The 27,702-nt window shown below is 42.4% G+C and overlaps 1 protein-coding gene across 6 annotated transcripts in view; it reads left to right on the top strand.

The window, feature by feature from the left end:
• The window catches only part of st3gal3b (ST3 beta-galactoside alpha-2,3-sialyltransferase 3b), a 46,848-nt gene that overhangs the window by 11,840 nt on the left and 7,306 nt on the right, over window positions 1-27,702 (top strand). For all 6 annotated transcript variants that reach the window (XM_028594079.1, XM_028594078.1, XM_028594076.1 and 3 more), the window contains 6 exons: window positions 922-1,014; window positions 4,628-4,737; window positions 11,626-11,689; window positions 11,780-11,875; window positions 12,673-12,859; window positions 27,368-27,514. In XM_028594079.1, the coding sequence (XP_028449880.1) occupies window positions 922-1,014; window positions 4,628-4,737; window positions 11,626-11,689; window positions 11,780-11,875; window positions 12,673-12,859; window positions 27,368-27,514 (697 nt within the window). The remainder of the gene's footprint in view (window positions 1-921; window positions 1,015-4,627; window positions 4,738-11,625; window positions 11,690-11,779; window positions 11,876-12,672; window positions 12,860-27,367; window positions 27,515-27,702) is intronic.

Here is a 27,702-nt window from a genome sequence, read left to right as displayed (position 1 = left end):
AGCACCGTGTCAGCACAAACTTTAAGGTGGTTTTCACATGGGCTCAGTTGATCTAATATAGCTCCTTTTTTTTAATGATATCTGCGGTGTCATTAATTACTCCATGAGAGCACTTGCATACAATAGTGCAATTCATCTTAAAGCTAGTAATTAGTTGTAATTTCTTCCCGCTGGTAGTCTGATGGGAAAGTGCCCCCTCTAGGTTTAATTCCCACCAAATCACTTGCATCTTGAGGCCAATTAAGGCCAAGCTGCAAGTGGACAGCATTCTAGCATACTGAAATACAATCAGGTTCAGGTTACTTTATTTGTACCCGTAGGTAGATTTGTTCTGCAGCGAGAGTGTGACGTCCATCACGACACGATACTGCCAAAACACACCAAAAACTGACGAAAGTACTCAAAATCTGATACAAATACTCAAGGTCCCGCCAATCTGCACATAAGAGAGAGAGCGAGAGAGAAATAAATAAAGGAAATAAAATAAAATCAAGATAATATATCGGCATAGGAGCTTCAAATTGTGTACAAGCAGGCCCCAGTCAAGCTCCTTCTCCTGCCAAATGTGATTTCAGGCCTCACACAGTGAGTGTTTATTTGAGCTAGATTCATGGCGTACATAAGGTTATTAATGACCATGCTAGTAATCGGGAGGTTCTAGTTTTAGAACTGCCAGTGTGATTATTTGAACAAGGCCCCTCTGCTTTGTCTTGCCACACGTAGGCGATCCGCTGAGCTGTTGCTGAGCTCTCCCACTTCCTAAGCCAACCCGTTTCTTCTTCTTTTTTTTTCTCTGTATCTCTCCATCAGATTGTTTGACAAGCTCAGTTTTTTTGAGGCTTTGAAATGTGTCAGTGTAATTGATAATCGGTTATCCCAATGTGTCTGGTTAATGGCTCCCTCCGTTCTTTTCATGTACAGGCCACCAGAGTGGGTAAACAAGTATGGCAACCTCAGCGAAGGAGTGTGCAAGCCAGGATACGCAGCAGCCAAGATGACAGACATCTATCCTAAGTGAGAAGGATTGCCCTTTCTTTGAATTTCACATAACTGTGGAGGTTTTTTTTTTTTTTTTATTTGAACTTGCTTCAAGAACTTCATATACAAAATTGCGAGCTTCACAAACAAATCATTTTTAATTGGGATGTCAGCGGGAGAAAAGCTAAAACTGTCACTCTTGCATACCGAGACGCATGATGTCACCCCTCAGGCCAACTTGGCCGTAAGGGTTTTGAGTCAGAAACAGAGAAGCCCCCACATTCCTCTCCAATCTTCCCCAGTTTGCAATCATGTTTCTATCATCTTCTCCCCCACCACAAAACCCGGACTGTGTCCTTGTGATCCCTGTGTTACACAAAAGAACCTCTGTCGCCCGAGTACAAGATCTCCCGTCTTTCTCCTATCGCATCCAAGAGCCTCGCAGGCTTTCTCTGTGAATGACACCAACCCAGCTTCCTGTCCTGACTCATCACAAGCCCCGTGGTACCCAGCCCACACAGTGCCCACGATCCGCCGCAGCCCTGTTCTGATGTCAGTGGCTCTTTTGATTTTTCTGTTTGCCGCCCATCTCGGCTCAATCTATAGGGCATTGTCCCAGCAGCATTCTCGAGCTAAGCTAATAGAGGGGCAATTTACCGCATTGCGGAACAATAGCCAGTGGCCCTCCAATGCAGTACTTGAGCTAGTTATGGAATAAATTTGCCAACCCATTTCAAACGAATAAGTATTGAACCCAATGTATCTATTGCCTATTGTGTCCTTGGGTCAGATCTGACCCATTTTCAAAAAGTTTCTGTATCAAAATACATTGTATTTATATTTTAAAACAAAATAACGTGGATTGATAATAGAACGTTGAAAAACGTATGAAGAAACTGTCAAAAAAGTGACAAAAACATTGGAAAAAGTGACAAAAACGTTGGGAAAAATGTTGGGAAAAGTGACAAAAACTTCCGGAAAATCTTAGAAAACGGCAGGAAACGTGACGACAACACGGGAAAAGTTTAAAAAAAACGGCAAAGTGCAGAAAAATTCAAAAAAAGTGACATAAGACGACCAAATCGTTGATTTTTTTTTTTTTTTTACATTTTGACCGAGAAAAACCAAAAGTTGCATGGTTGACAGGGAAGACAACACAAAGCTATCCAAACCATATGGAATTATTTTTTATATATATAATGAATAAACACGCCGCACTGTCCGCTGTAAATTGCAACGCTGCTTAACAAGACAGACGAAGCAGTTTTTGTGAAATTTCCCTCTGCCCATCTGAGAGGCTACGTGTGACTATGTCTGCCCTCTTAATGACTTCCACTAATCAGCCGCACGTGTCGGATCAAAGTGCTGCACCACACGGAATACCCAGCGGGAGCCCACTGATTGCTGCCACCTTCAACCCAGTCACACACAGGTCAATGAGCACAATTAACGCCGCACTTTCTGTAAGCTTGTGTGTACACCTATGTGTTTGTCTAGACAATCTTGCAGTCTGTGATTTATCACGTCCTGTGTGACAAGGAGTCCACCAGTTGACATCTTGTTTGTCACCCCGGTCTGTGTTGTTTACCAGGCAAAAAACAAACCGATATTAAAAGTCCTCGTTAGCATTTAGTTTGAATAGGTGTGGCCTACAGTTCAGCTGTTAGAGAAAACCTACTTAACCCCTAGCAGTGAGGTCCTCTCGTGGCTCTCCCTCTAATCATCGCCTGCTTCCTCCGTGTTTGTCTTCTGTGGAGCCCCCTGCCCTGCAGAATCCAATTTATTTTACTCCCCTCCGCTTTACCCAAAACTGTTTGTATTACAGTCCTAAATCAAGTGTTGGCAGTGAACTTGAAGCGGCACGGTTATGAAAATATTGCCCATGAGAGATGGACCTAGCGAAGGAAATGAGCACAATGCATCCCTGCCTGTTGGCTGTTTTGGGAGCCCTCACTTTTTATTTAACAACAAGCAGCCCCCTGTCTCTCCGCTTTGTCAGGATGTCAGTGACGGACTGTCGGTCAGGGCTCAGTGACTTGCAATGGTCCGGTGTTATTTATAGTCCCTTCTGGCCTCCGAAGTCCTGTCTTTAGTGTGTGTGTGTGTGTGTGTGTGTGTGTGTGTGTGTGTGTGTGTGTGTGTGTGTGTGTGTGTGTGTGTGTGTGTGTGTGTGTGTGTGTGTGTGTGTGTGTGTGTGTGTGTGTGTGTGTGTGTGTGTGTGTGTGTGTGTGTGTGTGTGTGTGTGTGTGTGTGTGTGTGTGTGTGTGTGTGTGTGTGTGTGTGTGTGTGTGTGTGTGTGTGTGTGTGTGTGTGGTACATAACTGCCTCTCCTCTCGAGCCCTCTCTCTGCCTTCATGTTTTAAACCTGGAGGATAACGAGTGTATCCAAGACTGATTAGGTCGCTTGGAAGAGGTTTAGGCTAACCGGAAGGCCTCCCAATAATGTCAGCCATGTTTGGTCATTGCGCCTCAGAGCTCCACATATCTCTTGTGAACCAATGGCAGTGTTATGGGAACAAGCTATCCAAGATTCCTGCTGAGAAACAAGGGAGTGTGGCGCAGCTTGTGTGTGTGTCCTCTCCTGGTTCTAGTTACTGTAGGCTGTGGGAGCCATAACTTATGGTTGGTGTGTGTGTGTGTGTGTGTGTGTGTGTGTGTGTGTGTGTGTGTGTGTGTGTGTGTGTGTGTGTGTGTGTGTGTGTGTGTGTGTGTGCCAACCATCAGCCCCTCAGCAAGATGCAATAGTTATGTTGCTGGTGGTCTGGTTTCCGCTAATCTCTGTAACTGTCTTCTATTATAAACAAAAATAATACACAGCAGCTCAATAGTTCTCTCCAAGGCGCCGTGTGTGTGGAGTTCCATGCATGTTAATGCCAAAAAAGACACACACACACACACTTGACAGCAGGTCATAAAAACACACATTCATCCTGGAGCCACACTTGCAGAAGTGGCACGTAGCCCAGCACTTTGGGTCACAGGCGTGACTAAGAGGAAATGGATTCTTTTGATTTTAGAGCTGCAATTAATCAAAGGAAGAAAAAAAAAAGGACACACTCATACAGGCACACCAGATAAGGAAGAGTCAATGCTGGAAGTAGTAGTTCATGGGGCATTAAAAACACTGGTCACAGACATGTTTTTGAATATCAAACTCAATTTGTTTTTAATGTTGCACGATGACTTGCTTCACACTGGAGCAGTTTAACATGTGCTCTGTTATGGGCGTAAAACAGAGTTCATCTTTTAGGCTCCCGTTTTTAAAAAAAACGGTGTGTCAGCTGTGATTTAGGCCCGGGTGGAGAGGTTGTGTTGATGGGTTATGCACTGCAGCCGCCTTCTGTGTCACTCCCTGCCTCTTAGACTTTATCATCCGCTTAGTTTTTAGCTTCCTTTGCTTGTTTTGGGAGGCTTTAGCAGGGGAAGTAGGGATTCTTGTCCGGTTAACGAAAGTGGAAAAAGTGATCTATTTATTTATTTATTTATTTTTTAATCACTTTGCGGCTTAAACTTTTCCCCTGAAGCAGGGATTAGGGGAAGCCACAGGGTCTCTCTTTGGAGAAGAGAAAAGGTGTGGTGGGGGAGAATGCACAGCAAAATAAATAATTTCTCTTCCTCCTTTCTGTTTCTTTCCTGCGTCTTGTTGCAGGTTCATGAACCCAGCACCCATGTTTCTTGATCGGAACTTCTTCAAAACTCCTTCAAAACTTCTTTCAAAAGTCAGCAAGTACTTACCTCCGTTTGGATTCAGAACGCAAGGTAAGAACGGTTCATTCTGTTACCTTCCACCAGTGATGTCTGCTCCACATTTCTTAAACCACGTGGTCAAGGATGGGGTCCATCAAAACATAAATACTACAATTAGGGCTGGGTCATATAGAGAAAAATCAAATATCACGATATTTTTTGCCCAAATACCTTGATATTGATACCGCAACGATATTGTAGTGTCGACTATTGGTGCTTTCACAAAATATTTACACAATGAGATTTTTGATAAATAATCCACAATAATGTGGATATAATGACTAAGTGGGTAAAGGCAAATAATAGAACAGGTACAACAGTCTGGTAAATTCAGAACATGATATAACATTACTGTAATGCAACCTTTAAAACCAGGAAAAGACAACACTTATGTCATATTACGATATTCAAAATCTAAGACGATATCTAGTCTGATATCATGATATCGATATTATATGTGCGCAAGCTGCAGATCCGAAACCATAAATAAAATGATAATATGCCAGTATTTGCCATAATTCTTACTAGGCCTGTCACGATAGTCAATAATGGACTTATTGCACGATTATATGGAAATGAGCTCGGTAGCTTTTGGTGATGCAATATATTGCAATTGATAATTTTTTATAATTGAACATAAAGAGTATATTTATTTTTGACATCCAAATGAATTGTTCCCAACATTTTAGCCGATCGCGCCACCTTTGTCACCTCATCTGCTTTCTGTGTCGGAGGCAGAGCTCAGGCAGCGTCTCTACACACACACACACAAACACACACACACACACACACACACACACACACACACACACACATATGTGTGTGTGTGTGTGTGTGTATGTATGTATATATATATATATATATATATATATATATATATATATATATATATATATATATATATATATATATATATATATATATATATATATATATACACACACACACAAACACACAGTGTTGACTTTGTTTAAAACCAGTGGCAGCGAAAAGAGGCAACGCAACAAACCTAAAATCTCACCTAAAACATAACCATCCCACCCAGTTTTTCAACCTGGGAACAACAGCCGCAGCTGGAGGTGGAGAGGGGTCTTCCAGACAGTTATCGGTTACAGATGCTTTTTCCCCGGCAGCGCAAATGTAAACCTGACCGCACAAAATGGTGCCCCCTCACAGATTGTGTATCTCGCCATATAGCCAAGAATGCCAGTGTTCTGCCACTTTTCATCTTTTGTTATTATTGCAAGGCTGATGTCTATGGCAGAATATATTCTGCCTCAGTGTGTGTGTTGCTCTTCCTTGACCTGAGTTGAGAGGAAGTGTGATACAGGTGATCATCACAGTGCACATTTAGTCACCTTTAGTGTTTGCCAAAATGATGCCATCATAATAAGCAATCACATGCTGCTTGCAATGTAATGCAATCAGGAATTGAAAACGGCTGCTATCCTCTGCTGTCCCACACTGAAGATTTTAGAACCCATGGCTGAACGGCAGATTTTTTTGACACAGTGGTTTAGGGAGTCCATCAGGACGGGTTGGGATGGGTTCCATTTTGGATCTGGTTCCTGGTTGGCCAAGTGCTCAGGTTCATTAAGCTATTTGTTAAGATATCGCTCCTCGCTCTTTCCTGTTAGCAAAGAGCAATGGAAAACACACAGGCACATTAAAGGTGCTGGGTGACCCTACTTCTTGTTGACGTTCAAAGTATTGTCAAATAAGCTCGCCCCTCCCTCATCCTCATCCCGTCCCATCCCCCTCCCTTCCGCGCACTAATACATCCATGGCACTGACCCCCCAACCCCCACCCCCAAATCCTTCTTGTCGGTTATTGGCTGGAACTCTGTTTATGTTTCGTGGTGCAGGTTGGCGCACTTTGTTCTTGTTGCTGTTTGTGGAGCTTGGGCTGTCTACAGCTTTTTTTTTGTTGACCGTGTATTCAGTGGACAGGCAGCTAGCGGACAGTGAGGAGATGTTTGCTGTATGTGACAAAAAAATGTTGTCACATAGAGCACCTTTTAATTATGTAATGGTTTAAATGAGCTTTGGCTGTTCGGTTAATGTGATTTTTGCAGCTGGTGTCTGTAAGGGAAAGGACACATCGTGCTGTAACACAGCTGGACGCAGGTGTGACTTTTGAAGTTCAATACTTTCTCTAGAGAAACCCTACAGCTGATCCCCACATCAAGTTAAGATTCCCCCAGTTAACGCTTGAATTGATACATCAAGGGATTAATCTGATCAACTAAAGATTTAGAATCTTCGATATTTGGAGTAAGTCGCAGGTGAAGAACAGTCAGCTACAGCTTGTTCATTGATTGATCAATTAATGAACATTTCAGATATATATGCTGCTCATCTACTAACCTGCTATATGGATTATTAAATACATTTTTACCCCTTGCCAGTTTTTAGCCCCAAACTCTGGCTCAGCCAGTGTTCTAACCTTCTGACCAGGCTGAAAACAAGGTTATTATTTTAAGTATATAATACTCGTATTGTAACATGCCCATAGCTCAGAATATATGAATATTTTCTAGTCATTTTTTTAATTTATTTACAATGTAGGCACTGTAGGCTTCCGTGTTTGTCATAGTAACAACCTTATCAGTGATGTCCATTTGTCTTGCGGGATGAATTCTAGCTTGGGACCAGGGAACCCGTATGTCTCCCAACGCTCCGACTTTAATGTTTCCACACACAGTGCTTGTACTTGTTCCCTGACCTTAACACACTCCAGCACTTCAGATATCAGACAAGTACACAATGCCACGGGAACTGAAGAGATAACATTACAGTTGGCTTCAGTGACGTGCTCTGTCACATATTTTCCAATACTCGGTAGCAGAAGGTACAGTCAATGTTACCTTTTGTGCTCTGGCGAGCTCTCCGCTGTCATACGAACACACACACACACACACACACACACACACACACACACACACACACACACACACACCACACACACACTGTCTCAGCCGCTATCAAAAGAGCACTCCCTGTGCGAGTGTTACACCTGGTTTCTGTTTTCTCCACGGACTGCGATGGCAGTGGGGTTTCCCTTTTAGTGCTACTCATGTGGAGAGATGATACGTGTGGAACTTGAATAGAATGTCACAAAGGATTCCAAATTGGGAACACGGAGTGGCGGTGATGAGCGGCAGGTTTATTTTTACTTTACTTTTTATTCTGCCAAGAGGTATCTTTGGCACACATCAACCACAGCAGCGAACAGTAAAGCTGTGTTGATTCGGTCTCAGAGAAAGAAAACTGTGTGTGTGTGTATATGTGTATATATATATATATATATATATATATATATATATATATATATATATATATATATATATATATATATATATATATATATTTGAGTAATATACTATATTTTGAGTAATATACTATATTTTGAGTAATATACTATATTTTGCATCAATTAATAGCCTATAGCCTATATTTTGCATCAATTGTTAAATATTATTCTCACTGTATATTATGATGTTCTCTCTAAATGATATCGTTCTGCAGTCCAAAGTTATTTTAGGTAAGCTGCTTACACGATGTTGTTCAGCAGCCAGAGGTTTATATACAGTTAAAAGAGGCATTTTATTTTTATTCACTCAGTTTGACAAATTAGGAGAAAATTTCAACATTTTCACAGTGCTTTGAATTTGTTGGCTAAAGGAATTTAGCTAACCGAAAAAGAGGCCTTCATTCAATATTTCCCAGCAGTTTATGACAGATAATTGACATTTAATTTAGCACAGTGCAGATTGCACTAATGTTTTATTTACTTGGCTTATGTTGACGCAATTATGTTCATAATCCGAGCATGATGTTTACACAAGCGCTGCCTCAGTCACATGGTCACACTGTTGATGGGAGCGCTAATTCACAGCTTTATCTTCTTTGTAACACGAGGCAAGCGCAGATGCACAAGTGTATGCATGAGTACATAAATATAACCATTATATAATTTGTGTAAACCATTTGTAAAATATAACCTCAGTCTTATAGAGCTTTGCCACAACATGGTGGATACGTATTAAAACTGTAACTTGTATCACTTTTTACAGCCACCTTGGTCCCTAGATAAATTAGTCAGTAACACTTTACTTGAAGGTGTCTACATAAGAGTGACATGACACTGTCATGAACACATGACGCTGTCATGACACATGAACCCTAACCCTAACCATAACTTGTCATGACAAAAAACTGAATGACACTTACTAAAAGAAGCATTATGTCATAAACGTTTATGACTTCTTAATAATGTTTATGACCGTGTCATGTCACTCTTATGTAGATACCTTCAAGTAAAGTGTAACCCATTATTCATACTGTAACGAATATTTTTTTTTTTCCTTTTTCCCGTGGCACTTGAATGCTGATTCAAAATCCTATTAAAGTACAGGCCTGACAAATACCATTCTCTCATCGCATTGATTCTTTTGGATTGTTTAGGCTACACGTTTCCCAACAATGCGTCTGTGTTTATGCGTTGCGTGATGCTTCCGACCTTCCTCTGTGCTAGCGGTGAAGATTTTTTGTCAGTTCATGAGTTCCATGTCGGACCAATGTCTGGACCTCCAGCCGTTCGTCTTCGGCTCTACCACGAGACATACTTTGCTGAAATGTTTATACCGGGTACTTATAACAATTAGCTTCCATGTCGTCTTCTGGAAGAGAGTCGTGCCCGTTGTGATTTTTCACCCGCTTGGATGCAGGTGTGGTCCTCGGCCTTGTGTTTATGCTGCTCGGGGTGATGCTTGACGCCAGACATCGACACCACATCCAAACAATGGGCTGTTGCTCTGCTCGCCTCTCCTCAGCAGGTTAATCATTAGGATCGTTAGCCAGGGTGCACAGGGCTGCAATATGTCTCACAGACGGCTCTGAGGCCCCCAGTCTAAACTCTCTTGTTCTCACTCTCCCTTTACTCTCACTTTGGCTGTTGCTTTGGCCCCCCTTTGCAGACTATGTGCTATATGGTGATTATATTAAGTTAAGTAGAGAGGGCAATGAAAATGTCTTATATTTTTTTAAACGTATGACGCAGGAACTTTTGTTTCTTTTCTGTGTCAGGGTTCTCCTTTCCATTATAAGACTTAGGCACAGCACCCAAGACGTTTTGGGCCACACCACCAAAACTAAATGACCTTTCTAAGATCTAATAATTGTAGTCGGTCCCCAGTGGACTTCTTTAGCGTTGTCTTTAAGCTTTTTGAGCGTTATTTATTTATCTGCCCTAGCTTTTCCAACTTTTTGTACACTTTTTGTAATAATAATAATAATAATAATGGTCTGAAATGATGTGAAATTGCATTTTTTTTTTTTTTTTTTAAACTTATTTTCTTGGGGGAGGACCTCCAAACCTCAAGCCAAATACATGCACCCGAGTCTTCCACGGACTCAGGGAAAATACTGCATGTTGGATGTAAATAAAGAAATGCTGAACTGCCATCACTAACTCCCAAGTAGTCCTTCTTTGGTGCTTCCGCGTCACTACAAATGTAACGTGGATCAAAGATAGTAACAACTATAATGGAATCTGCTCATTTAGGCTATCATGTTTATAAATTACAAGTTTTAGAGGCCTAAAATAGCCAGGTAAAGAGAGAAATCTCTGTAATATCTAATGCTGGAAGCATGACCGTAGCGGAATGCCCCGAAGAACATGGCAGGAATGTGTGCTATGGCTAAACATACCTGTTTCTCACCCTGCGATCAGACAGGGGCTGGCCACGCAGGGAGACGAGCTCGACATCGCCCACTGAACCAGGAGAATGTGCTTGTTTGAAAACGGCATTCCTCTCTGAGTGCTTTTATGGGAGAGTGTCTAAATACTCATGCATACCATCCTGAGCGCTGTATGTCTGTTTCTTGCAGACTCACTCCTTAAGAACACAACAGGTTTTTTTTCTCTGCGTAATCCCATCACCAGTATTTCTGAGGGCTGATTGCTCACTCCTTATCTGTGACTGACAAAATGGACAGAGGTGTCTAACTGTCTTAGACCACCTAGATTGCTATAGCTCTCGTGGTATGTTGACGTCCTTGGCAGTTTCTTAATCTTTTTAAAGGAGCAATTCTCTCAGTCTCGGCTTTCTTAAATATTTCAATATGAGCGCACTCTAAAGGTGTCGGGATATACCGGTATTGAAGATAAACTTCATATTTAAAAAAAGAAAAATTAAATAATAATATGGTAACACACACATGATATCCTGTAAATAATCCATTTTATTGTTTATCAGTTCATCTGGTTGCCTTTTCACTAGGGGTGTGCAAAAAAACAGATTAACATTCGTATCATGATTCAAGCTCTACCTATTCAAAATCGATTCATAGAAGTTTTTTTTTTTTTTTTTTTTTTTTTTGTAATGGCGCGTATACTATTGTCCTGAAATTAGTTTAGCTCGCCATTCCCATAGATGGCGCTGCGTCAAATTCACACTGACGCCTGGGCACTCTTGTCATAATCAGAAGAAGAGCGAGTGCAGCGGAAGTAGTTTAGTCGGCGCGAACATTGGCAAACCTCACAGAATTATTCAACCTGCTCCATCCTCATTGAAGGCGAGAGTTTGGGCACATTTCGGCTTTTATAAGCTCGAGGGGAAGACGGAACTTGATAGGAATCATGCTATATGCAGGCTTTGCAAAGTGAAAGTTAAGTATTTTGGTTTCCAGTCTGAGCTGTAGGGCGAAATCAAATTGCCAGCAGATCGGGCTGGGTTTATCCAGTTTACTCCACCAGTGTATTAAAACACAAACTAAAAAAAAAAAAAAAAACTTTACCAACAAGTATTTACATTTAGTACGCTCCATGTAAGAAGTGCAGTGTCGGTCACATCATAATTGTCCTTTTTTTTTTTTTTTTTTTTTTTTTCTCTGCAGAGAGAATCATAGACAACATTTTATCTGCCACGAAGAATTACGGGCTTGGAGCGGCGCTGGACAGGTAATTATCGCTGCTCGGACACATCAACAGGAAGTCCTGTTTCATCTATCCATCACTTAAGTGTTGCTAACTGTCCCTCCCGCCCTGCAGCCTCAGCTGTAAAAGATGCATCATTCTGGGCAACGGGGGAGTCCTGTTGAACAAGTCTCTGGGCCCCCGTATAGATGACTACGATGTCGTAGTGAGGTAAGATGACGGCATAGTCAAATATATAAATATATGAATGTCTGAGCAATTTGTCCCTCCAAGCAACAGTATTGTGTATAATGTACAAGGCAAACCGGTACCAACAGGATGGAAACAATACCATTTGTGACATTGAATATATCCTAATTAAAAGAACATTGTATTAAAGGGCTTATTCAGCAGTTGATGAAGTATAAATAAATAAAATCCCAGGTCCCTAACTTCAGTGCCGTGGGCTTTTCTTGTTCACTAAGGGGCCTTTCACACCTGCCTCATTAAGTTCGGTTGAAACGCACTAGAGTTGGTTTTCCCCACACTGGGATGCGCATCAAAAGCGGGCCAAACAAGTGTACCGAGACCTGCTTGATGAGGTGGTCTCGGTACGCTTTCAACTAGTGCTGGGCGGTATACCGGTTCATAGCGTATACCGGTATTAATTTCCCTAATTATATGAATTTGTCATATGCCGTAATACCGGTGCATTGCCAGGGCGAGCGCTCCAGCAGAGGTAAACGGCGAGTGATTTTGAGAACAAGACCCCCGTTAACTGGGCACCTTTCTCAGTCACGGTAGTAACTTTATAACAACAATTAATAACCCACAACTAACTCTCTTCAACAGGATAAAACACTATAGCGCACAACAATTTGACATAAACAATTTGTAACCCTAATAATTGCACGTTTACAAATTGACACTGCCGACCGGCATGCTGGGTAACATTACAGCTGCTAGCTAGCCAGGTAGCATAACAATGGGTGTGAAAACGCCCTGAGCCATTTCTTTTGTGCTGGCAGGTTGAACGAAGCTCCAGTGAGTGGTTATGTCAAAGACGTGGGGACCAAAACCACCATTAGGATTACCTATCCAGAGGGAGCCATGCAGAAGCCCGAGAAATATGATAAAGACTCACTTTTTGTTTTATCCGCTTTCAAACCCCTGGATTTCAAGTGGCTCAAACAGATGGTCTTCAAGGAGAAACTGGTAAGGATATTTCAAAACCGATTTAAGGAATGAAAGTGAAAATCTTGAACATATTAATAAACACACAACACCGAAAGATGCAGGAAAAAACATTCTACCATGTGTGCAGGGTCCAAAATGAACAGTCGCCAAATGCGTGGGCGACACAGACACTGGCGCACACACCAAACACCAGCCGCTACCTTCTGTTTACTGATAGCTAGCGTTTAACTCAGGCTAATTAATTAGCTAGTAAGTGCCGATTTTTGGCAGCCAGCCTTCCAAAATAAAGCACAATGAAATCAAATGTCAAGTCTCAGTTCACCCGGGAGGCTCGTGACACACTTTGCGCACTCCGTGTCCGCCGACAGTTGTAGGCTTGTACCGGTGTTGATGATGTGTGCATAGTCGGACACATGGCGGCCACTTTCCTGAAACCGCTTGCGGATCTGACAAGTCCACAGCGGCCCGCGGTGTGCATGTCTCCAGCGCCTCCACCTGCAGGTTGTCAGCTGTGTGTCTGCCTGGTTTACTCTCGGACGGCCGATTTAACTCGCCGGTCCTCATCAATGTAGTTTCATGTGTCCACGTAGCTCTCCACAAGCAGAAAAAGGAGGAGCTTAAAAAGCAACATGATGGTTCAAAGTTAGAACTAACATGTCAATTTGTAAACATAGTAAAATTTAGTAAAAATAGGCTAACGATTGTGTCATAACCACGCAACTTACTGTCGCATAGTAGACAAATTACCGTATAGTACAAGAGAAGCTCGCAGGCAGTTTCAACTCACATTAGCTGTTTAAGTTTAATTACTAATGTTAACTAGCATTTTAGTTATCAATAATTAGCCTGTGCCCATGTTATCTCCTTACATATACCTACACTCTCCCTCTCTGGAAGATTGGGAAAGGTTTGAGATTTCTCTTTGCACAGCTACCAGAAGACATACAACCCGCTGGTCTGGTGGATGTCCTCCGGAGGACAGGTCATGCCTTTGCGGGGAAACATTTTTAGTTTATTTCCCCCTCAAAAATAGGTAATTGAGCACTGTAGTGGTTATGACTATGTAACTACATGGAAACGCGATAAATGTCTGTGGCTTGCACAGTAATAGCATTACTGAAGGCTAGCTGTAGCTTGCGGTTTGTCTGCCTGTTGCCCCGCTGTCTGTCTGGTTCTTTCCAGCTCTTGTGAGGCTAGTTCTTCGTCTGTATACTCGGGTTCGAATAAATAAGGACGGCCATCAAACTCAAAAGCCTCTTCCATGTGTTCAATATCTTCTATATTCTCCATAGTCGCATTACTCCAAACTTCTTCCCTTGTGAACACCTCCGCTCTTCACTCTTCACACACTACACTCCGATCTACACACTGCTGTTTACCTTTTCCTGCTACAACTGAATTCCCACGGGACTTCAGCTAGCCTTCAGTAAGGCTATCACTGTGCAAGCCACAGACCTCATTTATCGTGTTTCCATGTAGTTACATAGTCACGGATATGGTCATAACCACTACAGTGCCCAAACCCTGGTACAAATCCTGAAAGGTTGTACACAGACAGAATTGCTAGACTCCTTTTTTCTTTCTTTCTTTTCTTATTTTAACTTCATTCTTTGAGAGGGATGCTCCTATCTAATATGGCAAACCAGAATTGGGGAAACCTGCTCTATTATACCAGCACAGCTTTGTGACTTTGAGGGAGTGGCTGTCAGCTGGAGTTTTTACAAGGTGACATTTGTCAAAATTCCTGTGAGTAAGGGAAGGGGGACAAAATAAAGAGGAAAGGACAATAGCGTTATAATAGGGGATGAAAAGGACATACAATGTCAAGCTGAAGCTAAGCAATGGTGTGAAGTTGGATTAACGGTTGAGAGAATAAAGGAAAGCGAGATGGAAGGGATAATGTGAAATAGGGGAAAGGGATAATAGCTGGGGAAAAGAAAATGAGCAGTGGAAGGTAATAGTAAAGTAAAATGGAGGAAAATGGCTCGCTTGGCTGGCTGATGGCCCCTTTAGCCTTTGATAGGGCCCAGATTTTTCTGGTGTGTCAGAAGGAGAGGACAGTGGAAATGGCTGCTCGGGATAATTGATCTGGCCCTTGGCGTCCGACTCAGCCCTCTTTGATCTGCCGAGGAAGGAAGAATGTTTCTCATGGGTTAACAATCAGGGAACAAAAAAAAAAAAATCTGTGTTGTGTGGTTGGAGCTTTGATGATAATATGAAGGAAGAGAACTGACAGATGTGCAAAGATCTTGCGCAAGTCTTTTTTTCTGCAATAGTTGATTTAAGTTGATTTAGTCTTTATAAATACAGTATATCACACTATGTCAATTTTTTCTGTGCAATTTTGTCCACATTGCATGACATTAGGGATAATTTGGATTCCTTTGTGGTACAGCATTGTAGATCAGCAGAAGCTCAGAACAATCAGACAAAAATACATAGACAAACATTGCACACATGTCCCACAAACCTTTTTTAGCCTTGCAGTGTTGGTCAGTTTAAACTGTTCTGGGCCTGTTGGGTGTGATGGGCTCTGTTGCTTTTTCTCAGGCCCGTTATTGTGCCGTTAGACTCTTATCGGAGTACGAGTTTAAGTTGGTGTGTCTAGATGGTTTATGAACTACCCTATGTCTCCTTCCTTATTTTTGTTATAGTTACAGATGCAATAGGTAGCAGGTGCCTGGGGAATTGAAATGGACATTTAGATTAACTAACTTAACATAGCATTTATGTGCTGATTCAAGTGCTTGTTATTATACACATCCTCCCGGTTACTGTTGTGAGTTACTTGCTGATTACAAATGAGCACTTCAGAAGAATGCACAAAGATACAAGGACAGGCGTGTAGATTTTTGAACATAAGTAGCATAAAAGCAGAGATGATTGCTAAAATGATCTTTCTTTTAAAAAAAAGAACTGAAGTTGTGTTAAAAGACTGTTATGCTAACTCCACTGTATCGGACTCACAGCCAGCACAAGCAGTGCAAACAAGAGAGTGCGTTGAGTTTTCTTGTTTAACTATATTTGTGGGGTCCAAAAACTGGGAATACAGTGTACTTGTGTGGTCTGGACAGTTTTGTAGGGCCAAAATGCTGGACCCCACAACTTTAAAGGGCTGTTTGAGGGTTAAGACTTGGTTTTAGGGTTAGACTTAGGTTATGTTTAGGTTAGGGTGAGGAATAAGGTTAGGCATTCATTTAGTTGTGATGGTTAAGGTTAGTGTGTGTGTGTGTGTGTGTGTGTGTGTGTGTGTGTGTGTGTGTGTGTGTGTGTGTGTGTGTGTGTGTGTGTGTGTGTGTGTGTGTGTGTGTGTGTGTGTGTGTGTGTGTGTGTGTGTGTGTGTGTTCGTTCTGTGAACACTTCTGGATACATTTCCAAAGACACTAGCTCATTACTATTTTCTTTCCACATTACCACACAATATGTATATAAATCAATAAGGGTAACTTGGTTCATACTTAAGAATATGCAGCAGGAAATCCTAACCAAGGAGCAGCAGCAAGCATCCCTCCCTTTGCTTGATATCCATTTAGTCCATCCCAGAGGGACATGTCATGCAACTTAGGAGAGCTGTCCTGAGCTTTCTACGTCTCTTGGTCCAGCAGGGGATTTCTTTGTGTGACCTGCGCACTCACAGCCGCAAGGGATGCAAAACCTTTTTCACTCTCTTTCTGCGGTTATGAAAGAAAGTGTGTTTTTTTTTCTTTTTCTTTAAAAGGTTAGTGGGTGGTGCACAGTTGTTGTGCAGCCGCAAGTGACTCATCCTGAGTTGCAAGAGTGCTCGACTATCCTCCGCTATAGTGGGCTTTTCAAATGCCTACAGCGCAGCTTTGGATGGCTGAACCGAATACAAAATAGCGAGGCAATTTCCCAATCTGTTATTTAGTGTTTTGTACACTCTCACAAACACCCACACACACAAGTCCAGATTTGCAAACTTGACCTTGGTCCTGGCTTGCAGACGCAGCTCTCTCTCTCTCTCTCTCTCTCTCTCTCTCTCTCTCTCTCTCTCTCTGTCTCTCTCTGAATGCGTCTCGTATTTTAGCTTGGCGAAGCCCCTTGACTACATATGCGATTACAGTACCGCAGCATCCCAAGGCTCCCAGTCTCCCTAATCCCTCATTACCACATGTCTACGTGATTACGACTCAACTTTGTCACTCTGCTGTAAAGTCCGACCCCACATACGCAGCCGTCTGGTTGATTGCCCGGTTACTTTCTGTTTACAAATGCGCTCAAACACAATTTCCACAATTGTCGATATTCTCTCTTTTTTTTTTTTCCCCTCTCTTCCTATTTGTGTAGTTTTCGATTTTTGCCCTCATGCACAGCGCGCACTCATGCTTCATGGACACACAGCCGCAGTTGTTTGTATATGCGGGGATATTTTCAAACAGAGCCAGTGAAGGATATACAGCCGGTGGTAAACACGGGGTTCCAAGGTAGGAGTGCCGGTGTTCTATCTCTCCTGTTTGTTTACAGGAGCTTTCCCTGCTCTCTACAGGCCAGAGAGATGCATGATGGATGGAGACAATTTCAGGAAGAGAGCACTTCTCCTTTAATAGAAATACAACCACTGGGCCGCTAAAATATTTTAAAAACATTTTAAAAACATTGCACATCTCTTAGGCAGTGCCAGCAATTGAGCAACGAATTACCAAAATAGCCATTTGCTTCACATCTCAAATACCCAAATGCTCTCCTTCCTGCTAGAATAATGCGGCGAAGCATTTCCTATTGTTAATCTCTGCGTAACGGTCAGGGCTTTCAGTTTATAGACATGTAATTTCAGCCCCAAAAGTTTATGTAACTCTATCACTGAGGGTGCATCGTGGGACCGAAATAACTGCTATATGGCTTGTTTTTAAGCCCAAACATCTGTGCAGAAGCCCAAAGTAGCATGCATACATGCATTCATAAACATTTACATACTTGTAAACATGGATTTTGAACATGATCCAAGTGACTAACATAGGGTCCGGATGTCACTGATTACCATGAGCTTAACGTTTCAAAAATGAGTCACCTATCTACCCTGCAATGATTAACACTCAGAGCTGTACTCTGGGTTCCTTTTTTTTTTTTTTTTTTTTTAAGTTATCCTATGGATCGGTCTTCATATCAGAAACAAGGAAATTAATTTGGCGACGTACGTCAACCCATTTTCACTCCCGCTTGGTCAGTGGCTCTCAGAGTCGCACACTGACGCAAAGTGGGACTGCTGTGATTGGTTGCAGTCGCGGGAAACTCCGGTTATTGGTCACAATTGTGAGTCAAACCTAATTCATGGTGATTGGTTGAATTCACATGAATTGTTGCGATCGCAACATCGCGAAATCCTGGAGGGACTGTTTAGTATAACAAAGTATTCCATTCAGGTAAATGTGCCCATCTGTTGGCGCTTGATGGGCTTGAGTTTGCCAGCATATTTATTTTTTTTAACCTCCAGTACCTTTTTAAAGGTTATTCTGGAAAATATTCTAGACCGTATTTGTCATTGTTTTGGGTTGTTGTAATAATAAACATTTGCATTAAGCATGTTGATGCGAGCATTAAAAACTTGTTAAAGATCCCTTTAAAGTACCCATATTATGAAAAAATCACTTTTTCTGGGATTTGGGGTGTTCTTTTGTGTCTGGTGCTTCCACACGCATACAAATTTGGAAAAAAAAAACATGCATGCTGTTTTGAGTGAGATACGAGTTTCTGAATGTGTCCTGCCTTCAGTCTCCGGGTGAACTGGTCAAAATCGGCACGGCTTTCTACGTCACTAGCCTAAACGAGGGGCCTAGGGGGCTAACCATTAGCATGCTAGCGCTAGCATGTTGTAGCATGTAGCTCGTTCTCAATGGCAAAACACTGCTACAACACACACAAATTCACCCTAATCTACAAAATAAATTGTATAGAACTACTTCCATGTCCCTGTTCTGCAGGTATTCCACGCAAAGTTAGAAGTGTGCCCTCGTTTAGAAGAAGTCTCCCGGTTAATCCTTCCTCGTACAGGCCGAAAAGATGTTACAGAAGTTGAGAGGTCTCACTCTGTAGCTAAAACAGAGACCTGACACAGGGTGAAAAGACAAAAATTGGTGTTTTTGGAAAATTAAACCTGATACCTTGAACCTGATAATATGGGCACTTTAAAGTACATTTATAACAGATAAAAAAAATGTGTGATTGATATGCGATTAATTGTAATCGTAACTATGGTCAATCATGCAATTAATGCGAGACAGCATTTGTGTATTAATGCAAGTTTAAGGAGAACTGACTCAGAATAGGTCACTACAGAGTCATTAGTTTTTTTAGTGGGATACCAGCCGGCCCTGCTAGTGAGACCATGTTGCACATACAAGTCTTTAGGGTCACAGCGCTGTCAAGTTGGTACTGTTTTAACGTTGGCCGTCATGGGAGTGTGGAGACGAAGCTTTCACACACTTGATAACCTTAAGAGAGGCCAGGACAAGAGAAACCACCATGACCTCAATGAGGGCAGAGGTCTTGGTATGTGTCAAGAGCAGCAAATTGGCGAATGTGTCAGATTCCTGGCTAACAAAAAAGGCAATAAAATAACCAAAGCAGTCCAGATTTTGAACTCTAGGATTTTAGAAACTGTAATCCTCCTGCCGTGCATCTCCGCATTTACCAGCGGCTTGGGAAAACCTCTCTCCTCTCCAACATTCTTTCTGAAATGGTTCCTCTTCTGTGAAGCACTTATGTGGTGAGATGGTGCAACTTGTAAACCCAAAGGTCTAAAACATGTACACAGTGCTAATGACCTCCAGAACAACCCTTTAATTGTGATCGTTAGCAGTTCGGGGCTGCCGTTTCTCTTTCTAAATTTCGGAATCCACTCAACTTGGCTTGAGTCATCGACTCATCCTCTCTCCTTAACCACAAACGCAACAACATCCTCAGGCAGCCACATCGAGCCAAATCGTATGATGGCTGCCTGTCAAGGAAGGAAGGACGGACATCTGTGTCAGTCCAGCCGTGTTATGAGACCACTCTGGAGAACACACAAGAATAGGTCCAAACTTTGAAATCAGACCCTTGACTGTATCTGGTGACAAAATTGTCTGGCTTTGCTACTCGTGGCCGACCGAAAGCTGAGGTTTGTTTGTGTTTGTTTACACTGAAGGGCTTTAAAGCCACCTGCAGTAACCCAGCAGATGTGAAACTGTTGTGTCCTATCCTCTCATATTACGGTTCTGTTCAGTGCTCCACATTTCTACACTTCTCACTCCGTCCCTCCGGGGAAGCTGTAAACTAAGCCGTCTGCTTCATATAAGGCATAGAAAGATTTTTAGTTTGAAGGTGAGTTTAAGTTTCACTGGCCACGCTGAAACCAAACCACACAGAAAACCATAATCGCAAAGGCTGGGTAAGTCCAGGCTCCAAACCAAGCTGTTTCTCATTTAGGCATTTACACACGTTTGTGTCGTTAAGTGCAATGGTTTATTTTTTTCCCCAGTTTTCTGCAACTGGAAAAGGATGCACGTCGTCGTGTTTATGCCCTGCCTAATTTAAGCCTCCCATCACCTCTAAGCCCATCAATCTGTACACAACGTTATTTGCGCCTAGATGTTTTGAGCAAATGTTTTTGCATTTTCAGAATGCTGTACACTTTCCATTTTAGCACTCATTTTCTCGTTACTCTTTACTTTTGCTTGGCTCGGTCCACATCACTTTTTCCATCTGTTTGATCCCTCACTCGCCTTGGTAGTAGTAGGTCTTCTCTTCACCCTCTGACATTGTCTCGCTCTAATCCTGCGCTTTAAGCTCCTTAGGTGGTGGTTTGTATATTTGTGATTTTCCTACAGCTGGGAAATTACAAGACAAATACACAAAGCCTTTGCAAAGCTTCTGTTGTAACTGACAACAATGACATAGAGAAACAAAATGCTTTTATGGTATTAGTCTACTCTCATTGATGCAAAAGGTTGTACCGTTAATGCATCACTAACAATTGGGAAGCAAAGCAATGTAAGGGGCCTTTTCTATGTTGTCATAAGAACAGATAATGGCATTACTCCCAGAAATCTCCAAGATGTCTATAACGTATAACAACATATAATGAGACAAAACGTGCACTAATTCACATTTTCTCTTGCGCTAAATTTGGATGGAAACCAATGTCAACACAAGTGAGGTGTAACATCTCGGTTTGCTTTCTTCTGACTGAACGATGTAGTTCTCGCTACAGTACATCTCCTTCCATTGCCCACCCTTAACTCTCCCAGTTCAAGGTTGTTTTAACAGGTGCTTTGTTGGAGCACGAAACCTTGTGTGCACACACTCAAATCTAATAATCTGGACCAGTTTTAACCATAAAGCTGTCGCAGGAGAAGGGAAACTGCATTTTCCTCTCGGACCACTGCTCAGCAACAGCCCGTGTGTGTGTGTGTGTGTGTGTGTGTGTGTGTGTGTGTGTGTGTGTGTGTGTGTGTGTGTGTGTGTGTGTGTGTGTGTGTGTGTGTGTGTGTGTGTGTGTGTGTGTGTGTGTGTGTGTGTGTGTGTGTGTGTGTGTGTGTGTGTGTGTGTGTGTGTGTGTGTGTGTGTGTGTGTGTGTATTCGTGGGCTCCCGACAGCTTTGTGGGGCCAGAATGCTGGACCGCACAAGTTTAAAGGGCTGTTTGAGGGTTGAGACTTGGTTGTAGGATTACGGATAGAATTAGGTTAGGGTTAGGCATTTAGTTGTGAGGGTAAGGGGCTAGGGACTGCATTATGTCAATGACGGGTCCCCACAAAGATAGTGCCACAAACCCGTGTGGGTCTGTGTCTGTGGGTGAGCGAGTACGTTGTGTAGGAGCACTCTGCAGCTTCCTGTTCTGTAGCGGTCAAATGCCACTGGCGTAGAGGTTAGCAGTCAGTCGGCAGTGGAAGCCACATCCTGTTCCCTTGAAGGCTGTTTGCTTTGAGTACTACTTCTGCACTAGGGTCTTTGATGACCATTTTGACTGTTGCTCATAATTAACAAGTGTGTTTTAACCTTTATTTTTTAAGATTGTTTTTTGGGGGCTTTTCCCTTTTTATTATATAGTGACAGTGGATAGACAGGAAAGGGGGAGAGAGATGGGGGGATGACGACCTGTAGCAAAGGGCAGCAGGTCGGCTTCGAACCCGCGCCGCTGCAAAGGACTCAGCCAGGACTGACCACTCTGGGTGAGCTAGAGGCAGCCCGTTTTAACCTTTTATTCAACTAGATAAGGCTTCTTGTTAAAACTCCCCTTGTATTCTTGTTGCACAGTTTAGTATTCATACCCACAAACAAAGTCTTCATCACAGTCTCTCTGCAGCTCCTCTGCAGTAGTAACAAGGGTGGAGAACTGTCCATCCTAACTGCTGCAGGTTTGAGTTGGTGACCTTTTAATGTAAGCAACTTCCCACATTCCTAAACTCATAACAGCACCCACAACCCCCCTCCCTCCTGACAGGCCCAAATCCTTACATATGAATTGCTCTTACATTTCTCAAAGCCACCTGTACTTTGCCTGTTGTCTGAATGTCTTCAAAGAGATCCCCACCCCGTGACATTTGTGTCTATGTACACGTCGGGTCATTGCCGCATAAAGCGAGGGGCGTGTGTTGTGTGTCCTTCGCTTCTCGCTTTCCTAGAATAAAGAGAAAAAATGTACACTCTTTTATTCAGCAGACACACACACACACACACACACACACAAACAGCACTGCTAAATAGATTGCTGGCAAACACAAGCTGTGTTGACAGGAGAGATGAGCGGCTGTTCCTGTCGCAGCTTGCCGTAGGCACAGAGTCGGGCCCACGTTCAAAAAGAGCCGCCACTGTTGAAGCCACAAAGCCAGCAGCCTTGTTGCTACTGCCTCTGCCAACACACACAAACACACATACACACACACACACACACACACACACACACACACACACACACACACACACACACACACACACACACACACACACACAGAGTCGTGCATTGCTGTATCAAAGGCAGTCTGTAGGGTGCTCGACTATTGGAACAGGTGATTCCCGTTTACATCTGCTGGCCCAGGCGCGTAATCACTAACGGGCTCACTGGCCCATCCAGCCAAGTTTGATCAAAATACGTTTTGTTATGAAAAATATTCAAATGTATGAAAAAAAAAAAAAAAAAAATAGTAACAGATCTAGTTGTGTGTGTTTAATGTGTCTTCTCTTGTGATTGAAATTAAACTGTTTAAACCATAGAATAGGGATCAAACAATTAGGAAGCCTCCTTCAGCAGCCTAAAGTTAACTAGATGGCTTTTTAGACAATGTACCATGGATGTGTTAAGCATGTACTGTTAAAAGTTACTGCGACAACATTGGCTTCAATTAAAGTGGTATGGACCGTTTTTCTTGGATAGAATACAGTGTAAATAAGGACTAGCTTTTCTGCAGCATGTGCAGACATTTCCCCAGCGGAGCTGACAGTCCATCAGCCAAAGAGGAGTTTTGTTTTGAGTGCTGGCCCTCACAGAGGTAACCTTGAGTAAAACAGGTTTCATGCTTCTTGCGTTATTATTTTAGTAACCTAGTAACCTTCCTATTTAGTAAGAAATCGTGAACACTGATGATGGCTTCTGGCTGAAAAGCGTTTGGCTTTTGCCCACATTAAATAAGAAGATAACTTATCTGTTGGTGACAATTTTTTTTAGTTTTCTTTGATCCTGTCACTGCCGTCGACTCAATACACTGTCTAAAGCTGCTTACACATATAGCCGATGGCCGACCGTTGACATCTCTATAACAGCAGGCGGCGCTAATCTGTATTGTTGCCCAGGAAATGAAAACTGGCAGCTGATTGGACAAACGCGTCACATGGGTTTGTTTTCTCCGGAAATTCAAAGCCAGACCGTCATGGCGGCCGTTCAGAATACGATCTCATATTGTACTAAAATAGTTCACTGAAACATGTTTCTGAGAACATTTTAAAGCCCATGTTGCAGGTTAACCACCACTGTTGATTAATAGGTACATATAGCACTCAATATATGTATATCATTGTTAAAAATGTCTCCAAATAGTGTTAAAGGCCAGTTTTTGTCGTTTTTGGTATTATTTTTTTCCCCCGCAATTCGGTGATGACGTCACGTTGGGGAGACGTGTATCAGCCTACTAGAACTATGGTGACTGACTGGGATGAGGAAGAGGGTTTTTTACTGTCCGTGAATAGCACCAAGTGAAAGTCAATGTTTTATTTATATCTAGTGACGGTGATCATGTCGTTAGTTCAGCTAAGTACCGGTAAACTAAAAATACAAGGCATCATGCTAGCTATGTGCTAACTTGCCAGTCCCACCTGTGAAATCCCCCGATGGTTGTAAACACATAGATATGATTGATATCATGATTAGATATCTCATGTTTTGATGGTAGCCTACTAGCTCCAGTAACAACATATTTGCCTGGTGTTTATTTATTACTTGGATGGGGATGCTGTTCAGCTTTTCACAAGTTTAGACAGCTAGCTAACGCTACGCCGACGTTTCGCTAACGTTAGCGCAACAGCGTTAGCATAGCCGGCTAGGTAAATATTACAACTGCCTTCGGAGTTTCCTATATCTGCGTCCACGTTGTCAACATAAGACTTGTGGCGTTAGTGCTCCTTTTGTACCATAACTCTATTGAATGAAACGTTAAACTTCGCTCCCACGAAATGGTTTTTGTTAGTTACACACAAAGGTAACTGGCTATAGTTAGCCTGTACGTATGTTAGCGGACATTAGCTAACGTTGCATAGCCAGCAAGCAGCTTCGGCGAGCTAACACATCCATGTGTCTCCATTTCAAAACATCACTGCATATTGACTGCTTTTAACAGCAGAGGTTGATTGTGGGCAACATACTGTCGTGGTTAGCTTGCCGAAACTACTGCCGATTGCCGAAGTTGCTGGCTGGCTACGCAACGTTGGCTAATCCCGCTAGCATACGTACAGGCTAACTATAGCCAGTTAGCTTTGTGTGTAATGTTACAAAAAAAACACCTTTTTCGTAGGAGCGAAGCTTAATATTTCATTCAATAAAAGTATGGTACAAAAAGAGCACTAACGCCACATGTCTTGTGTTGACAACGTGGACGTAGCTCTGAATGCAGTTGTAATACCGGTATTTAACTAGCAGTCTAAGCTGACGCTGTTGCGCTAACGTTAGCAAACGTAGGAGTAGCGTTGGCTAGCTGTTTAAACTTGTGAAAAGCCGAACAGCATCCCCGTCCAAGCTGCCTTTCACTTCCCCTCCAATATTATTATACACATAATAAAGACACATTGACTCGGTCGAGACCAAAAGCCATATTTTGCCAGAGCAGTGTCAGAAACCGTGACCGGGACAGTGAACCGAGACGGGGCTTTCGCCTCCCCAACGTGACGTCATGCAATGCATTGTGGGGGAAAGGAGAAACCACTGTAAAAAAGTACTACTTTTTCGTATTTTATTCCGTTTTGTGATATCCATTGTATTTGATGTTGTTGGGTAAAATCGTTAGAAAATAAACCCTGCAACATGGGCTTCAGTTGCTGAATCTGTCTTCGTTTCAGCTCAACAAAGGTCAGTTTAAAAGATTTTCGTCAGATTTTGAGAGACTCTAGTCACCTCATTCCGCTCCCCATTTCCGGGTGAGTCCCGACTGCCCCGCCGGCAACTGAACATGTCAGGTCGGCCAAAATAAACGCCGACAGCCCCCCAGACTGACGACGGCACGGGACACACCGAACAGATTTGCGTCACTGACCTCGCCAGACTGTCTAACAGCCAATAATCGGCTAAGTGTGTCCCGGCTATTAGATTTGGCGCTTTGCTGGCTACTTTTCATTATATCTTTCATAATTCAAACAATGCTTGGCTGGAAGTTTTCATTTTCTTTTACCGCTGTTAGCGCATTTGCTGCTCATGATCTGACCATATTCCTGAAGCAACAATGCTGTTATGAATGCACAAAAAGGTTATGTTCCATGTGCGATTTCTGTTTGATGTAGGCTATTCTATGTCATGCAGTATGTAAATGCCTTTTCTGCTGTTTAGGTTCATGTTTAGTTGCCACTATGTGCAATAAAATGGTTCATTAAATAACCGTGCTGTGCAGAGCCAATGCTGCAGGTTCTGCCGGTGCAAATATATTTTAGCCTGGATAGGTTAATATCGACAGGTTTTTGTCTATATTGTCGTTACAAACGTTTTAGACTGAGCTTTGTTGGTTGAGCATGTTGTAGACAGTACTGCTATTGCCGTTGTAAAGCAGTATGTTGGAAGGTAAAATTGTTGCTGTTTTTTTCAGTTTGTCCTTTTTGCTACCTGTACGTCTTTTTTGAAAATGGCCCACTCACCTTTTGTACTGGCCCACCCAAAATAATATTTCTGCCTCCGCCACTGTGCTGACCGTATTGGCTTCATGCCTTTTTAGGAAGTGGCACTGTTAGGTGAGTCAGTCACGCACTGCTAGTCAGTTGCACAATCGTTGGGTCTATCATTGGAAGTAAGGCGGTAAAGGGGACTGATTTGTTGTAGGTATAATCATGGCAATTAGCATAACGTATAATTTTCAATGGTACCTTTTTGCGTTCCTTGTACTAAGTGGGGGTTCTGGCATGACTGAGTGGAACAAGTGTATTTCATCAGAGTTGCATAATATTATTGAGATGGCTCTGCAGGCCTGTCCGACAGGTTGCCCTAGCGACTAATGATTACCTTGTGTAATAAGACCGGAGGTGTCGCAGAACACCCTCAGGTCAAGGTGTGATTTGAACCATTTCCTTTTTAAATGTCATATTTAACCATGGATGTTTGATAGAGACACTGTTTTGGCTTTTGTGATTTTCCCAAACGCACGATAAGGGCAGATACTTAAAGTGCTTATATTATGCTCATTTTCAGGTTCATAATTGTATTTAGAGGTTGTACCAGAATAGGTTTACATGGTTTAATTTTCAAAAAACACCATATTGTTATATATTATAATTGGATTGGAATAACTTTGTTCCCGGAGACAAATGAATGTAATACCAATATTTTGCTTAACAAAGAACCTTCATATGAATGAGCCCCTAACTTTTTTTCACTTTTTTTCAACAATAAACCCTTTTAAGAGGGTTAGTTAAGCACCCGGCACTCCAGGGCAGCTGCACCCCCTCACCCACTGCTGGATTCTCCTCCTACCACGAGTCGTAATTACTAATGTCCTGCGAGCCCCTCACCCCGACTTCATCCATTAAAGGCCCAGAAGCCATTTCCCTAATTAGAGCTAGTAGGGGTCTGGCTTCTGGTTGGCCTATTGTGTTTTATGTCAGTGTTACAGAGGATAATCTCACTTTGATGTTGGCTTGGTTAATTGCAGTTAGCTGTCCACCGTGGAGGTGGCATCATGTGTATGTCAGTTTTGTGTTCTGTGCACACGTCTCTGGCCTTGCGAAGAAAAAATTAACTGCCCAGTATTTATGTTGAAAACTACTAATGCATAATTTTTCTGTTTTTCCTTCCCCCCCAACCCCACCCCTCTATGTTCCTGTTTATTTCCTTGCCAATACCTCAGAGGGGTACAGAGGGATTTTGGAAGTCGGTGGCTCGCAATGTGCTTCAGGAGCCAAACGAGATAAGAATCCTCAATCCCTACTTCATCCAGGAGGCCGCCTTCCAGTTCATAGGCCTGCCCTCCAACAATGGCCTCATGGGCAAAGGGGTAAGACAGACATTGTGCCGAAATTATCATTATTAATAACGGCTGGGACCATATGTTTTGTCCCGATTCCATTCTTTCGCGATACATGGGTTCCAATTTGAATTGTATTGTATTTATTTCATATGTAAAGAAGAACATAAAATGGATTTTTTGTTTGGGGCAGATATGATGTAAAAAAAACAAACAAA

The sequence above is a fragment of the Perca flavescens genome, chromosome 12 (genome assembly GCF_004354835.1).
Source record: "Perca flavescens isolate YP-PL-M2 chromosome 12, PFLA_1.0, whole genome shotgun sequence".
In the NCBI taxonomy this organism is placed as follows: Eukaryota; Metazoa; Chordata; class Actinopteri; order Perciformes; family Percidae; genus Perca; species Perca flavescens.
The sequence above is the reverse complement of the archived record's forward strand: the minus strand, read 5'-3'. Positions and strand labels throughout refer to the sequence as shown.